General features: G+C 50.6%; 1 protein-coding gene across 2 annotated transcripts in view; it reads left to right on the top strand.

Annotated features, from left to right (window-relative positions):
• SLC13A4 (solute carrier family 13 member 4) overlaps positions 1 to 16,481 on the top strand; it is a 47,374-nt gene that overhangs the window by 12,757 nt on the left and 18,136 nt on the right. For both annotated transcript variants that reach the window (XM_049641912.1, XM_049641913.1), the window contains 6 exons: positions 6,211 to 6,347; positions 8,304 to 8,476; positions 8,885 to 8,939; positions 11,634 to 11,673; positions 12,447 to 12,524; positions 14,516 to 14,700. In XM_049641912.1, coding sequence (XP_049497869.1) covers positions 6,211 to 6,347; positions 8,304 to 8,476; positions 8,885 to 8,939; positions 11,634 to 11,673; positions 12,447 to 12,524; positions 14,516 to 14,700 — 668 coding nt within the window. The remainder of the gene's footprint in view (positions 1 to 6,210; positions 6,348 to 8,303; positions 8,477 to 8,884; positions 8,940 to 11,633; positions 11,674 to 12,446; positions 12,525 to 14,515; positions 14,701 to 16,481) is intronic.

Genomic DNA, 16,481 nt, shown 5'->3' with positions numbered 1-16,481 from the left:
GGAAAGAGAGAGAGAGAGAGAGAGCACATGAGTGGGGGGAGGGGCAGAGAGCGAGGATCCCCAAGCACACACTCAGCGTGGAGCCCACAGCAGGGCTCGATCTCACGAACCGTGAGGTCATGACCTGAGCCGAAATCCAGAGCCGGACGCTTAACCGACTGAGCCACCCAGGCGTCCCTACGAAAACTATTTCAACCATTTAAAACCTAACATATCTAGAGATCAGTAAAGAATTCCGTGCTCCAAGAAAGCGATTTTTCAAGAGCTCATCCCTAAGGGATCTCACCTGCAACTCGATAACAATTAACTAGTTAGTTAAAGACCAACACTCAGCAGATCCCCGAGCCTCTCCATCCAGCCCGGGTCAGGACACTCTTTCCATGTGCTTCCACTTCACTTAGAAAATTTGGAGGAACCTTTGGTTTCGTATTCAGGCACGCCCTTGCTCCTTCTTATTTCATTTCTTTCTCTTATTCCCTCATTTGGACGTGCTGATACACCTGGCATAACCCTCAATCTTATTTGAAGCTTTTTATCTTTGTTTTACCTCTTTAATAATAATAATAATAATAATAATGGACATTTATTGAGCACTTCCTATATGCCCGGCACCCAGGCACTGATCTAAGACCCCGCCTGCATGAGCTTCCTTAAGGCCACGTCATGACGGCTTCAGTGAGCTGGGTGTCGTTACTGTCGCCACTGAAAATGCTGGGGTGCCAGGGTCACAGGGGTTCAGTAGCTTGCCCAGGAGTCTACAGCTCATCTGCAGGGAAAGCAACCATTTAAACCCACCTAGTCTGATCTCCGTTTCCAAGCAGCCTCCTTGGGCTCCCCTCTTCTAAAACACAGGCCAGGAGCACCTCTGCTCTCTGAGCTCAGGGATCCGGCTGCGGAAAAACCGCAGAGCAGAAAAGGCAATAAAACCCCCACCGCAAACATCGCAGAAAGCGAGCACTCGACCCAGGGGAGCTGTGCTCGTTTTAGGATCCTGTTTCTCTTTGCAAATAATTCCGACAAGCTTCACAAGCTTCGTTATCTAGTTTCCCAACTCGGAGAATATTAGTCCCAGAGATTAGGTGGTGGGGAGAGGAATGCCCACAGCAAGAGTAAGTAAGCAACGCAGCAGCTTAGCAAACAATGAAAATAACCCTCAGGAATCTTGGAACCCTGGTGTTCCTTGAGGGTTCTGAATAGCTAAGATTTTATTATTGAAAAAAAAAAAAATCTGTGGGCTAGACAGCTAACAAACACCGCCATCGGATGGAATTTTAATTTGTAAAAGTGGGAAGGCAGCCTTGTGCCTGGGCCCGTTCCTGTGCTCATGGCCTCAGAGAAGGTCAGTCTTTGTGTGAATTACTTAATGACAGGAAGAGCTGCTAAAAATCCTGGTTGTCAATGTGGGGGGCCCTCCTGGCTGATTTGCATCTGTCATTTACTCTACAACAGCTTTACAAAAGCTAGGGAATCCCGTAATCTTTTTGTTTGGTTTTGGGTTTTTTTAGATGAGTAAATGAAGCCCAGAGAGGTTGAATAACTTACCTGGGGTCACACAGCTGAGTCCTGGCTGACCCTGGAGCCCTCAGATCCCGCTAACGCTGGGCCCGGGGCTTACACTGGCCCAGGCCCGGCTATTCGGGGCCAGCGTCAGGACCGTGACTATGAATGGAGACGGAAACGTGTGCCTGCCCACGCCATCAGGGAGACCAAGAAAACTCCCCTAGAGTTGAATTAGATGCCCGGTGTCCAACGGGCCCACCCCGAGTGTAGTAGCTTTGGATTCAGACGGATATGGACTGATATCCAGACGCTGCCCCTCATGCTGTGACCTGGGAAGACTTCCCGAACCTCTCTGCGTCCGCCCCTCACCTGCAAAGGGAGGTAGGAAGGGTACCTGCCTACTAGGACCCCTGTAGAGCTAACATGGGAAAGTGAGTGCAGTGCCAAACTCCCTGCTTGTAGAGGGCACTCTGCGTGTTGGCTCCTTTCTTCTTCCCTTCGAGAGGAACCCAGAGAAAGGGGCCCCGCCTGTCCTGCAGGCTCTGCGCTCCTAAAAGGCCATCGCACACTGAGATTCCATTATGACACGTGGTAAAGAGGCAGAAAATGAAAATGTTGCCAGCCAGTCCCCTGCGAGAGTAAACCTGGTGGCCCTGACTTTGTATTTAGTTTTTAATGTTTATTTATTTACTTTGAGCGAGAGTGCGAGTGGGGGAGGGGCAGAGAGAGACTCCCAAGCAGGCTCCGTACTGTCCGCGCAGAGCCCAACTCAGGGCTTGATCTCAGGAACCATGAGATCGTGACCTGGGCCGAAACCCAGGGTACGACACTTAACTGACAGAGCCACCCAGGCGCCCCAGCGCTGAATTTTTAAAGGCTTTGCAGGGGGGCCTCGAGTGGGGGGACCATGGAGGGGGCCAGTGGAGGGACCGTGACCCAGGACTACTGTCTCCTGTCTTCTGTGGGTTTCCCTCCTCGGCAGACAGAGTTAAAGAAAAGATGGGTTCTGCCCCAGAACTGCCTCCTAGACTCCTGGGAAGGTTAGGGTGCCATGAGAAAGGTCCTAGGTAACCCCCCCCTCCCCAACTCGCCCCCGCTTCCAGCCATGCCCTCAGGCATCCTCACAGTTCCTCCACCTCCCGCTAGGGGGCAGCATCTTCGACTATGCTCACACAGCCCAGAGGCCGACCTGCCAGCCCCAGAGGGGACTGTGCCCTAGAGTCACCAGCCAAGCAGAGCAGGGAGCCTTCTCTGCCCTCAGGAAGCTTTAGTAACAGTGCCAGCTGAGGACTGGGTTTGGGAACAAGAACTAGATTAAGCAGGGGCGCCTGGGTGGCTCAGTCGGTTAAGCATCCAACTTCGGCTCAGGTCATGATCTCACGGTTTGTGGGTTCGAGACCCACATCGGGGTCTGTGCTGACAGCTCAGAGCCTGGAGCCTGCCTCAGACTGTGTCTCCCTCTCTCTCTGCTCCTCCCCCATTCAAGCTCTGCCTCTCTCTCTCTCTCTCAAAAATAAATAAAAATTAAAAAAAAAAAAAAAAGAACTAGATTAAGCAGAAGTGGAGGGCTCCTCCAGGAAACGGTCACGTAGAGGGCCAATGACCCTTCTCCTCCCACACAAACCTCATCAGTGACACACAGGGACATCTCCGTGGGGGAAAAGGTGGGGGGTGGGGAGAGAAATGGAACCTACTGCTTTATTTTGGCTTTTATGTTGTCAAAGTGTTAACAGAGTTTAAAATCAAATAATAATGGGGTGCCTGGGTGGCTAAGTCGGTTGAGCATGGGACTTTGGCTCAGGTCACGATCTCCCGGTTTGTGAGTTCGAGCCCTGCTTCTGTGCCGACAGCTCAGAGCCTGGAGACTGCTTTGGATTCTGTGTCTCCCTCTCTCTCTGCCACTCCCCCACACACACTCTGTCTCTCTCTCTCTCAAAATTAAATAAATGTTAAAAAAGAAAAGAAAAAGAAAAATCAAATAATACTGAAAAACTCATAATGCAAAACCAGCAGCTGCCTTCCCCACCCCTCCCTCACTATACCCTCCCCCCAAGTCCCACCTCCCCCTCATCCAGGGTTTCATCTTTGATAACTGCTTCTTCTGGGGCACTGTATAGTATTCTTTTTTTTTTTTAATGTTTATTTATTTTTTGAGACAGAGAGCATGAGCAGGGGAGGGGCAGAGAGAGAGGGAGACACAGAACCTGAAGCAGGCTCCAGGCTCTGAGCTGTCAGAGCCCAACGCGGGGCTCGAACTCGTCAACCGCGAGATCATGACCTGAGCCGAAGTCGGACGATCAACCGACTGCACCACCCAGACACCCCGAACTGAATACTATTCTTACTCGATAATCTTATATTAACTCTTGAGTTATCGCTTGTAGACGTTATTAGATGCCTTCTGATTACAGCAGATGAGGATTGTGTCCTCTTACAACCCCCTTCTCCTCCCTCCAGCCTCCCAGTATAAATACATCACGGGTTTTGTTAACTCAATAAGCAAAGTTTAACCATATGATTATGTAAATATTCCTTATTTCCAACACCACGTATTTTAACTATATTTGCGTTTCCTGCAGCCTTTATCTTTCCTGCAATTAGAAATGTTCTCGTTTTCCCGCTTTAAAGAGGGTTCCTAAATTAGAAGTTAAACTTTTCTGTATGTTTTCCTCTGTTTCTGCCATGGCTCCCTGTTGGGAACGATTCTCCTGCACGTGATAAATATTTCCCGAGCATTTGCTTTTCTACCTTGGTCTGCTAGGTGTTAAGAGATACAGAAAAGAACATGGTCCTTGACCATTCTGCAGCCCAAAATCTAGTTGAGAGACAAGAGAGGTACACAGGGGGGAAAAAAAAAAAAAAACAGTGCAAGCATGTTGCCCTGCATGCTGTGTGGTGGGTGAAATTAACGGTGCCCGCAGGGAATGTTCTGGAGTCAGAGGCTAGAGTCACAAGGAAAGTTTTCTTTCACAAAGAAGCCCTGAACCAGGATTTGAAGTCAGGTTGTAAAGCAGAGTCGAGAAGTACCAAGTAAGGAAATCAATGAAGGGTTGGTCTGTGGACCCTAAACACAGGAAGCATCTTAACAGGGCCGGGTCTCCACTTCCTCATCATGAAGGGGCAGGAAGAAGTTCATTACTGGTACTCGGCTGTGGAAGAGAAAATCCCTATTCTTAGGAAATATACACTGAGGTATTTAGGGGAAAAGGCTAAAATACATGCAACTTACCCTCAAATGGCTCAGGAAGAAAAACACACGTAGACGGTGTGTTGGTATTCCTTATGTTTTTGGTTTTTTTACTGTTTATTTATTTTTGAGAAAGAGAGACAGAGTGCGAGCAGAGGAAGGGCAGAGAGAGAGGGAGACACAGAATCTGAAGCAGGCTCCAGGCTCTGAGCCCATCATGGGACTCAAACTCACGAACTATGAGACTATGACCTGAGCCGAAGTAGGACGCTTAACCCACTGAGCCACACGGGTGCCCCAGGTATTCCTTGTACTATATCATTTCGGAGCTTTGCAACTTTGGAATTATTTAGAGTTATTTAAAGTTTTAAAAATTTTTAAAGAATTTTTAAAGATTTAAGGCAAGCTATAAAGATACCCTCAAGAACTCTAACCTAAGGAAATTATCATATTTATGTAAGGTTAATGATGTAAGCAGAAAATTTTTCTTTGCTCCATTTGTAGTTGAAAGAAAAGGAATTAACCGAAATATTCAATAAAGGGAAATTGGCCAAATTGTGTGGTGCATTATGCTTCTATTAAGATTAATTTTTCCAACAAATTGAGGTTAAATAAGATAATGATCCGGGTATGATGTAAATGGGGAGAAAAGCAGAATATAAAGCTATACATACTGTGTAAATCCAATCATGTATCTTTATAGACCCAAATTGAAGGAAATATACCAAAGTAATAACAGTAGTAGGATCAAGGGTAATTTCACCTTTAAATTTTTCTATATTTTGAAGTTTTCCATAATGAGCATGTATTAATTTTCTAATTAAAACAATGAACATAGGGGGGCCTGGGTGGCTCAGCTGGTTAAGTGTCCGACTCTTGATTTTGACTCGGGTCATGATCTCACAGGTGAGACTGAGCCCCACGTGGGAGCCTGCTTGGGCTTCTCTGTCTCCTCTCTCTCTACCCCTCCTCCGCTGGCATGCATGTGCGCGCGCTCTCTCTCTCTCTCTCTAAATGAATAAATGAACTTTTAAAAAAAGAAAAATGAACACAATTTTCTAAAAAGCTACAGAAAAAAAAAAAAAAAGAGAGATCGGGGACAAGCCCAGAGTTATTTTAACAATTTTTTAAGGCTTAAGATAAAATTACACGTGTGTGTTTATTCTTTGAAATGATATCATAATTAAAGACAGGGTGTTTTAATATTTTTTAAGCATGCAGAAGAATATCTACCTTATTGGGTGACTGGCCAGATTAACTGAAACAATCTTTGTAAACTACTTAGAACAGTGCCTGCCCGAGGTAGTATGTTATGCATGTATATAGAATATATGTATGTGGGTATATATGAGATATATATGTATCTATTTTTTATATATATAGTCTCAAACAGTCAGCTGTTTTAACAATCGTCACCTCCCTCCTTGCGTGCCAGCCTCTGGTTGAGAATGGGTTGCGATGGGTACGGCCCGGTCCTCTGGGCCCTGGTCAGGGAGGGGCTGACCTGTGCCGCCTTCCCGCAGGTGGCCGCCGAATACTTCAAGAACACCACGCTGCTGCTGGTGGGTGTCATCTGCGTGGCAGCTGCCGTGGAGAAGTGGAACCTGCACAAACGCATTGCTCTGCGCATGGTCATGATGGCCGGAGCCAAGCCGGGCATGTAAGCGGTCCTTGGGGTGCCGGGCCATAGCGCTTCCCCCAGCAGCCAGGGGCCACCTGGACAGTGGTCCTGGGCCACAGGGGGACGTCCGGCTCGGGTTGGTTTTCTACTAATGGGGAGGGGATGACGTCAGGGCTGCTGGGCTCCTACCTCACTCTCCAGTGAGAGGGCCCTTGATCATAGACTAGAGATTTGAGTGTGTGACTTCACAATCTAAAGAATTTATCTGAGTAATCTAGACCGTAAGGGCAGCAGGTTACAAAACACAAGGGGCCCATTAGGTAAAACAAGATGGACCAACGTACATTGTTTCTCAACTTTTCTCTGGTATAACAAGGAACAGGCTGGACGATGAAATGGGTGTCTTCTCCTTTGTCACTGAAGGAGACACGGAGGTTTCCTCCCATCCACCCTGAGACTTTGTTATCACTGGTTCAGCCCACAGCTTAGATATGTTGCATCTGACCTGGCGTCTGTGATCACAACACGTGCCCTCGACTGTGCCCTCTTCTCTGCGGTCAGGAACGCCCATAGAGAGATTCCCAACCTTGGGGGATATGTAAGAAAGTCAGGATTGACAGTTTTGTGTTAACCTCACCTCTGCTCCGTTGAATAGCCTGACCCTTCTGCCTTTGGAATGTGGGTCTCACCTGCTTCTATTTACAACTTTCTTGTGACGTGTTTTTGTAAGCTGCCCTGACTCCTTTGGGAGTCCAATGGAGTATAAATAAATAACATGGTATCAGTTTTCAACATTGGTCATTTAGACGAATGCAGGTTATGCCTAAAAGGATGTTCCTGTATCCCACTTAACTACAGCTTAATTTAAGTTAATTTGCCACTTGGCTCAGCGATAACCTCGTACCCCACACTCAACCTCCTAGGCACACAATGGCACCTACACGTCACGTGGGGACTCTGGAGCTCTTTAAAACCTCCGTGTACTCAAACTCAAGGTCAAACTCAAGAATGCCTATCCCATCGCATTTCCACTCTTCTTTATTTAACTCATCCCCCCACATGTTTCCACCCCCGGTAGTGCTCTTTGCTTGCTCGTGGGGGTCCCGGGCAGGCAAACTCACGCCATCAGCCTAAACAAAAAAACACCACCAGGACTTTGGCCAACCTGACGTAATCCACTCGATAAATGTGCTGTCCCCAAATCGTGCAGAGTCCGTGATCCCACCTAAAGCAATAAACGTGGATAGTCTTTGTGTTGCCTTGTCTTACGGAAGTGAGAACCCTGTCTGTTCCAACACACGTTGTTAGGTTTTCAACGGCCAAGAGAAATCACTTGAGAGTTCTTTTTGTTAGTGTTTTCCTCCAAGGGTTGACTCTTCATGATACCAGCTGAAAAAGTGAACACAGTGATACGGGACACTTGGGTGACCCGGGGGGCTGTGCTTTCAGCAGGTTGACAGTGGGGCAAGCGGTGAGCGGAACTGTGAGCTCCACACGCCAATCTCTACGTGGTCACTAATAAGTACGGTGACTTGGCTGCGGGGCATAGAATGTAATGGTACCATAGAAGTGCTGGCTGCAAGGGCAAAAAAAGAATTCCTTTAGGCACCAAAAAAGCCCATACGTCATCACCAAGCTAATGGCTGCAGAGTTGGCCAATCCGTAAGTCCATGCCCTGTGACCCTACTACCAAAGCTAGTCTCTGCTTACGGAGGGGCTTTTTTCTAGCTGAGGCCATTGGCCCGTGGCGTGTGGCTTATTCCTTCAACAAATGCTCATTTAATGCTTGCTCTGTGCCAAGCCCTGGGAGTGCAAAGTTGAAGGCATGCCATAAAAACCGGGCCTTCTGGACCCACGCTACCCCCACCCCACCCCGTTCTCTAGCCAGCACCATCGGGTTCGTAGGAGGCCCCAAAGGAGCCCCGCGAGTGAGCGGGGGGGCCCTGGGAGATGGCCGTGCTGTAGACGCTGTGCCCCGGCCGCCCTGCCTTCCAGGTTGCTGCTCTGCTTCATGTGCTGCACCACACTGCTCTCCATGTGGCTCTCTAACACGTCCACCACCGCCATGGTGATGCCCATCGTGGAGGCCGTGCTGCAGGAGCTGGTCAGTGCCGAGGAGGAGCAGCTCGTGGCGGGCAACTCCGGCGCCGAAGAGGCCGAGCCCATCAGTACAGTTTGCTGGAGTTCACCTCCCCTTCGCCCTCGTACCCTCCTCTTGTGACACGGCCCGGCTCAGCGCGGCTCCCCAGGCTCCCTCATCTACGCCCCTCCCCTGCCCTCTCTCCCAGACCAGCCCTTGTAACCCGTGACCCCGCTTCCCTGGCTCTTCCTCCCCCTCCTACATCAGCCACCACCTGCCCCTTTCCCCCGAACACTCCACGGCTATGACCACCCTTCTCCCCCCACCCCCCCGGGCCTGTGTGTCTGCACACCCCACCATGCTTTCAGGCGGAGGGAGGGCAGTCCTCATGCAGGATACGCCCTGGTTTCCCCATTCAGCCCCAGTCCGGAAGCCCTGCCCTACACGCTCAGCTCTAGCGTCCACATCTCACGTCTGCTTTCCTTTGATACCGTAGGTCTCGATGTAAACAACAGTCAACCCTCCCTGGAACTCATCTTTGTCAATGAAGAGTGAGTATGGCTGCCCTCCTCCCAGACAGAGCCTTGCCGGGTCTATTCCAGGGGTCAGGAAAGCTGGGCCCTGAGCCCATGAACAGCTCTTTTAGAGGCCAGGCTCACATCTCGACACTTCCCTCTGTCCTGATTTCCTCTCCATCCTCGGAACCACTTGCCAAGATCCTGAGGGCAACTCCCTCAACCACAAGGAGTTGCAGTGATGAGGGAAGAGACAGAAAGACTGACTAGTCTGATTGTCCACACAGCTACCAAGTAGAACTTCTTTTTTTTTCTTTTAATGTTTATTTATTTTTGAGAGAGACAGAGCACAAATGGGGGAAGGGGAGAGGGAGAGGGAGACCGAGAAGCCGAAGCAGGCTCCAGGCTCCGAGCTGTCAGCACAGAGCCCGACACGGGGCTCGAACCCACGAACCACGAGATCATGACCTGAGCCGAAGTCGGACGCTTAACCAACGGAGCCACCCAGGCACCCCTACCAAGTAGAATTTCATCTGAATTGGTGTCCTTAGGAGAGTAATACATTTAATTAATGGGAAAACACCTGCATAATGAATGTCACTGAAGATTCTCAGAGGATCACCAAGTATCTTATAGATACTAGAGGTGGTCTTACTAGACTTGGCCTTGTCAGGTATGACACGGAAAGATGAGGTGACAGGTAGTGGGCTTGACAGTGGGGAGAGAGCCATGCGAGGGTGGAGAGAAGCTAAAAAAGGAGAACTACACCCCCCAAACATTCACGTGAGGCAGATCCATCAACGGCTCATTTCATTTGGAGATTTTATATCAGACCGTTGTCCTCGAGGGTCGCTGAGGAGTATCGCCTCTAAAAGTTGGACGTGTAGCGAAACTGAGTTTTGTAGTTTGGTGACTTCATGGGCCGTGAGAACTGGCACTGAAACCAGCACATGTGAGGGGAGGGCGCAGAAGGGTGGGGACTAGCTCTGCTCCCACCCCCCACCAGGCCTGCAGGGTCAGAGGTCAGAGTGCGTGGGGAGAGACTCCTCTTTGGCCCTTCCTCCTCCCACCGTCTGGGCCCCCGCCCCTCCCTCTGCTGCTTCCGACTTCTCCAGGGGTCCATACCATCTCTGAGACTTGGACCCTGGCTCCCTCACTTGGCCTGGCCGGGCGCCCACCTTCAGCATCCCTACAGTGGCCCCTTGAGGTGACTTCTGCCGAGCCCCAGGCCTGATGGCGGTGGTGAGGTGCTCCCGGATGACCCCCCACCCCCCACCCCCTGGTTCTGTGCTCTGCCGCTTTATTCCCCCCCAGAGCCCCTTTGTTCCGGAGTTGCCTCTGCCTCTTGGGTGGGGCCTCTTCAAGAAGGCTCCCGCCCTGCCACCTTCCGAGTGCGTGACCCATGACAAGAGAGACTCGGCATCATGCCCTGCCTTTGTTCTTCTCCAGACCTGAATACATGTCCCCAGACTCTGAAGCAAAGAGCTCAAGTTGTCCCTAGATCTCCCTCAGCAGACTGCTGGTGGGGGCCAGGCCGTTTGTGGGGTGAGGATGGCCATCTTCCACGGTGGCCGGCACCTTCCAGGCTGTCTGAGGGGCTCCAGGCCTGCCCCCCTCACCCGATTTGAGAAGGAGGGAGGGGAAACATCATAACACGCTACTCCTCCCAGGCCAACAACCCTCTCCAAAGAATGCTTCCCTCAAACCCTGCTCAACTCCTCACTCTCCCTTGAGGTAGCCTGGTCAGGGGTGATGGCCACAGGGCTCCAGTCCTGCACGCGTGTCCAACACCTGCCTTCACAGAGCGCTCACGGCACCCGTTGCCTTCAGAACTAAAACAAACCCGGGTGCCTGGCTGGCTCAGTTGGTTCAGCGTCGAGCTTCGGCTCAGGTCGCGATCTCTCGGCCCGTGAGTTCGAGCCCCGCATCGGGCTCTGTGCTGACGGCGCAGAGCCCGGAGCCTGCTTCGGATTCTGTGTCTCCCTCTCTCTCTGCTCCTCCCCCACTCATGCTCTATCTCTCTCTGTCTCTCAAAAATAAATAAATGTTAAAAAAAAAAATTAAAAAAAAAAAAAGAACCAAAACCGAAGCATGCATTTAGCGCTGAGCGTAAGCCACGAGTGCTGTTGTTAAGTTCCCACCTCCCTCTGTACTCAAGGCCAAGGCTGGGTGGGGGACCCCCGGGCATGGAAGAGACTCAGCACACACAGGAGCAGCTGTGTCAGAAATTCCCCGCCCCCCCCCCGCCCCCCCAACCTCTTGCTCACCTCGGCTTCTCACCTGGCACAGGCCCTCCCTGCTCCTGCAGCCTCAGGGAAGCACGTGGCAAATGTCTCCTAGCCGGTGACCTTCACCGAGTCAGCCAGTGAGAATGTGGTTGGGGGGCGGGGGGCCCAGGCGCTCCAGGCAGACAGAGACCGGCCCACCTGTCTGCCCTATAAATGCAGGTACCAGCGATCTGTGGTGACAACGTCAGGAGGACTGACGTCCGTATTTAAGGGCCAGCCCCCCAAATGCACTCCGCGCTAGTGAGTAGTGTTAGTACCGCTGTGTCCCCATGAATCCCGGCAGCGTCTCCGGGAGGCTAGGAAGACCCGCGTGAGGTTAGTCTCTCTGCAGCCTAGGAAACCGGACCCCAGAGCAGTCACGACGCCGAACACCAAGGTGGGGCGGGGAAGGGCATGAGGTCTGGTCCACTGTTGTGTTCCCGTTTCCTTTGCTTTGTTCCAGCACGTCGACTGCAGACTTCACTTCTCTGATGCAGGACAAGGTAAGGCTTTGGGTGTTTTCCGTGCTCTAAGATCACTTGGAGGTCCCTCGAGCGGACTCGGGGACAGAGATGGCCTGGAGCCCAGCAGCACCGCTGGTGTGAGAACAGAGAGGTGCTCGCGCCAGCCCAGACGTGAGAGGGGGCCGGGCGGGCTCCTGGCAAGGGCCTGCGTACCTCTGAACCCCGGTCGCGAGAGGGCTTAGCCTTTCATCAAGTGCACGGTGGCCTTTTTCGCGGGAACCCGACCCTCAGCCCTCCAGGAAGCACAGATTCACCCTCGGGATTCCTTGCACTGGGGAGTCCGCGCAAAAACTATGAAAAGGGTCACATTCACGGAGGAAAGCCGAGGTTACGGCCTCGCTCCTCCCCCAGAGCTGGTTTTACGTCTTCGTACGGCAGCCCAAATTTTGATGCCCACACTGTGGACTTTGTTGTGGTGGGATTTTTGTTTTTCATCTCCTTCGCGTTAAAGAAAAATGAAGGATTCATCGTTAGCTAATGAAGTTCCAGAAAGCTGGGCTCTCCTGCAAGGACGCAGCTGTGCTCTGCCCAGTTTCAAAAGCCTGTGCAAAAGGGTGGCTCGATACCAGGCTGGATGGGGAGGTGCGGGCTGGAGGCACAGTGGGGCGGCCCCCGGCTGCGCATTCTCCCCGGTTTCCGGTTTCCCATTTCCGCTGCGGGGAGGCGTGGGGTGCCCATGGGGGCGACTACGTGGTCCCTCTGAGGGCCACCACGTCGTCTTCCTGACAGCGTGATGGTCTTTGTCCCTGCAGAACCTGAATGGGGTGCCCCCAATCACCAACCCTGTCAAAATGGCAAGCCCCCAGGGCAAGAAGCAGCACCGATCCCAGGTAATAGAACTCACACCCCCACCCCCACCCCGGACCCTGTTTCCTACAGGAAAGGCCTTGAGCTACCTACGGGGCGCTGGCCTTCAAGGTATGAGGGCGTCAGGGCCGTGAGCTGCCACCAAGCCCTCCAGCCACATGCATGTCTGGCCTGCACGTGCCACGGGGATAAAACATCTAACTCACTGTTGATTTCGACAAGCCATTCTACCATCTGAGCCCCTGTTTTTTCTTCAGCCATAAAAGCTGGGAGTTGGGGCGCCTGGGTGGTTCAGGTCATGATCCTCACGGTTCCGTGAGTTCGAGCCCCGCCTCGGGCTAGGTGCTGACAGCTCAGAGCCTGGAGCCTGCTTCGGATTCTGTGTCTCCCTCTCTCTCTGCCCCTCCCCCGCTTGTGCTCGCACGCTCTCTCTCGCTCTCTCTCTCTCTCTCTCTCTCTCAAAAAATAAACATTAAAAAAAATTTTTTTAACTGGGGGTTTGACTAGATCAGAGGTGTTCAAGCTGTTTCTCATAAGTGCTTCAGGAAAAACGCAAATATTTTACTGATTCTGAGATTGTAAGAAAACTTTTTCTGTGCAAATGAGGATCCTCCTGCTACTTACTATTCCACTGAAAGAAAATGCAGAAACAAGATAGATACTGAAGCTGGTATAAAATTGCAGCTACCACTTAAAACCCTTGATTTCAAAAAATAAAAACAGGAATATGCCATATATATCCTTCTGTTAAAAAAAAAAAAAAAACCCTTGATTTCAAATCTTTGTGTCCATCCAAATAATCTCAATTCCTTAACATCCATCATGCTCATAAATAACCATCACCATTTATGAAACGCTTTTTATGTACCAAGCACGTGCGAAGCATTTTCTCCCCAGTCTTGGCTCGGTGAGGTACCAGTCTGGAACTCCATTTCTGCAGATGAGGCAAGGACATCACATCATGTGCCCCAGGCCTTAGAACTAGTAGTGAGAGGAGCATCTCAATTCAAATCCAAGCCCCACCCCCACCCCACCCCGACCACACGTGTGTACTTTTAGTTACAAAATAGAGGTACGCTGATGAAATGCTACATCATATTTTATGCATTGGAGGTCCGTGAAAATGTTCGTTAGTAGAAAGGATCGTAGAAAACCACTGGACCAGAGAATCTATGAGGTCTCTTCCAGCTTTGATAATGAATCTCTCAGGAAGGTTAGGGAGGGTCCAGACTGGCCTGGGCCCTCCTACGAGGTAGGGCTTTGAGAAAGGAGGCAAGATGGCCTCTTCGCCGTGGTTTTCCCGGGATCTGGCCTGCTGGCCTTGGTCTCATGAAGACTCAGTGAGGGGAGACCAGGCCTGGGGGAGAAGAGGGCACTTGCTTCTTTATCTATACTTGAGACCAGAGGTCAGCAACCTCTGACCCTGAAAGGCCACCATCTGGGCCAAACAGGACCTGAGAGAAGACAGAAGGCCGGCCTTATATACAAGGAGAGGAGGGGCGTGGGGAGGCAAAACCAAGAGGCGAAAAGGAGAAAAGCGTGAGGAAGGGAGGAGAGAATCACACACTGGATTCCCCCTGCAACGTAAGCGTTACTTCTCAGTCCTCTCGGGGTCAGGACTGTCACTCCAGCTCTGGATAGAACAACCACCTTCCATGTGTTATTCACACAGAGAGCAGAGAGCAACCAGTTTTGCTGGAGTTCAAGTGAGAAACAGAACATGCTGTTACTAACAACAAAAGTAATAATAGCTTAGCATTCGTTAAATGCCAGGAAATGTTCTAAGTGCTTTACGTACGTCACTTCACTTACTCTTTATAACAGTCTTGTGGAGAAAATAAGATCTTCATTCTACAGAAGAATATGCAGCCCAGCGGGGCTGCCCAAGTTGGTAAACGGTAGAACTAGGATTGGGATTTGTCTTTCCACTGCGCCATGATGCCCCTATTTTCATGCCTTGTGTAGGGGACAGCCCGCGCTGGGTTGGAGGCACTGACTAATTTTCCTCCGATAGGAAAAGCCACTAGTCCTGATTCCTGGGCCCAGGAACCAGGAGCTCAACAGAAAGTACAAGTCCCAGCGTGACCAGATGATCTGCAAGTGCCTGTCTCTGAGCATATCTTACGCCGCTACCATTGGGGGCCTGACCACCATTATTGGTACCTCCACCAGCCTCATTTTCTTGGAACACTTCAACAAGTAAGTAACTCAACTGGTCAACAAATACCTACTCAACACCCACTACGTGTCAGGAATGGAACTGGGTGCTAAGGATAGGGCAGAAAATGGACCTAGAGTAGCTTCCATACCAAGAGGGAAAAGAGACATCGAGCAAGACAGTTCAGTGGGACTGGAGAGGGGCAGGGTTCTGCTGGGAGAGCCCACGGGGGCCACCCAGTCTACAGGGAGAACAGGCCTCCCCAAAGACACAGCCTTGGAAGCAAGACCTGAGGCTCAGTGGGAGTACAATGGATGAAGAGAGGTTTTCCAAAGAAAGCAGTGAGTGGCAGGACTGAGGCGAGAGAAAAGAGCCCATAAAAGAAAATGGCGGAGGGCAAAAGGTGGAAATGCAGATTGCAAAGGGCCTCTTGAGGCCCACGAAGGAGTTTGGACTTCATCTGAAAGGCCATGAGACGTCTTTGAAGCATTTTAGGCAGGGAGTGAGGTGATCGGATTTACAGTTTGGGAAACTGATGGTGGACTGAAAAAGTGGAAAAAGTAGGGAGGAAGCAGGAAGGAAGTAGGAAGGAAAAGTAGGCGGCAGGAAGATAATTTTGGACAGCACTGCAGATGCCCAGGAGAGAGCTGGTGATGGCCTGCAAACACAGACAGCAGTGGAGAAATGGTCAGATTTGAGAGATGGGCCCGAGAGAGGGAAAGGCCAAATCTGATTGTCAGACTCATGGCTTCTGCAGCTGGGGGAAGAGCGTCGCCCTTTAACTAAATGAGCAGAAAAATGAGGAAATGTTGATGTGGAGGCTGAGACGTCCAGATGGATACACAGCTCTGAATCTTATTTTTAGGCTAAAGGCACAGATTTAGTGGCCTGAAGAGCTGTCTTCATGAACATGTAACCCATGTTGTCACATCAACTACCATGCTCAGAAGGGCCCCATACTTAGCTCAATGCTCTGCTGTCACCATCTGAAAATTCTGAATAATTTTTGAACGAGTGGCCCCACATTTGCATGTTGTTCTGGGCCCACAGATTAGATGGCATTGGGTCCTGGTGGGATGCATGTGGAAACTGAAGTCAGGAGAGTGAAGGAGATCAATCACTCAGGGAAAACAGAGAGAGTTAATTAGAGCAGGGACCGTAAATATTAAGCTTGAATATTTTAAAGTAGACTATAAATGAGACAACAAAAGGGATCACCCAGGGAAGAGGAAAATCTAGTGTCGTTCCATCAAAGGGAAGAAAGTGTTCAAGGAGGAAGGGGTGGGCTATACTGTTTAAAGTGGCTGAATGGATAAGGAAAAGAAGGACAAAAATGTGTCCGTTTGATTTGGTGACACAGAGGTAACCTAGGCAAGAGCAATTTGGTCAAGAGATTGAAAAGTGAAGCCAAGTGTCAGTGAGGTGAGGAGTATGCTGGAGGTGGGTAGACGGAGAGTTGTCTGTGATGGGAAGGAGAGGTATGGGATGATGACAAAGGAAGAGTCCAGTGGGGTCAAGAGGGGGTTTTAAGACGGAAGATGTTTAAATGCTGATAGGCATGTCCAGGTGAGAGGAAAATTAAAGTTTTGGGAGAGAGGTGATGATTGATAGAGTGATATCACTGAGAAAACAAGAAAGGATGGGCTCCAGAGCAGAGGGCAGAGAAATTGATCATAGCCAAGAGGATAAACACACCCTTCCATTTAGCAGGAAAGGGAAGGAAGGAAGGAAGGAAGGAAGGAAGGAAGGAAGGAAGGAAAGATTGAAGGGGGGGAATGGGGGAAGGAAAGAAGGAAGGAGGGAAGGAGGAAAGGAGGGAGGG

The sequence above is a fragment of the Panthera uncia genome, chromosome A2 (genome assembly GCF_023721935.1).
Source record: "Panthera uncia isolate 11264 chromosome A2, Puncia_PCG_1.0, whole genome shotgun sequence".
Classification (NCBI taxonomy): domain Eukaryota; kingdom Metazoa; phylum Chordata; class Mammalia; order Carnivora; family Felidae; genus Panthera; species Panthera uncia.
The sequence above is the reverse complement of the archived record's forward strand: the minus strand, read 5'-3'. Positions and strand labels throughout refer to the sequence as shown.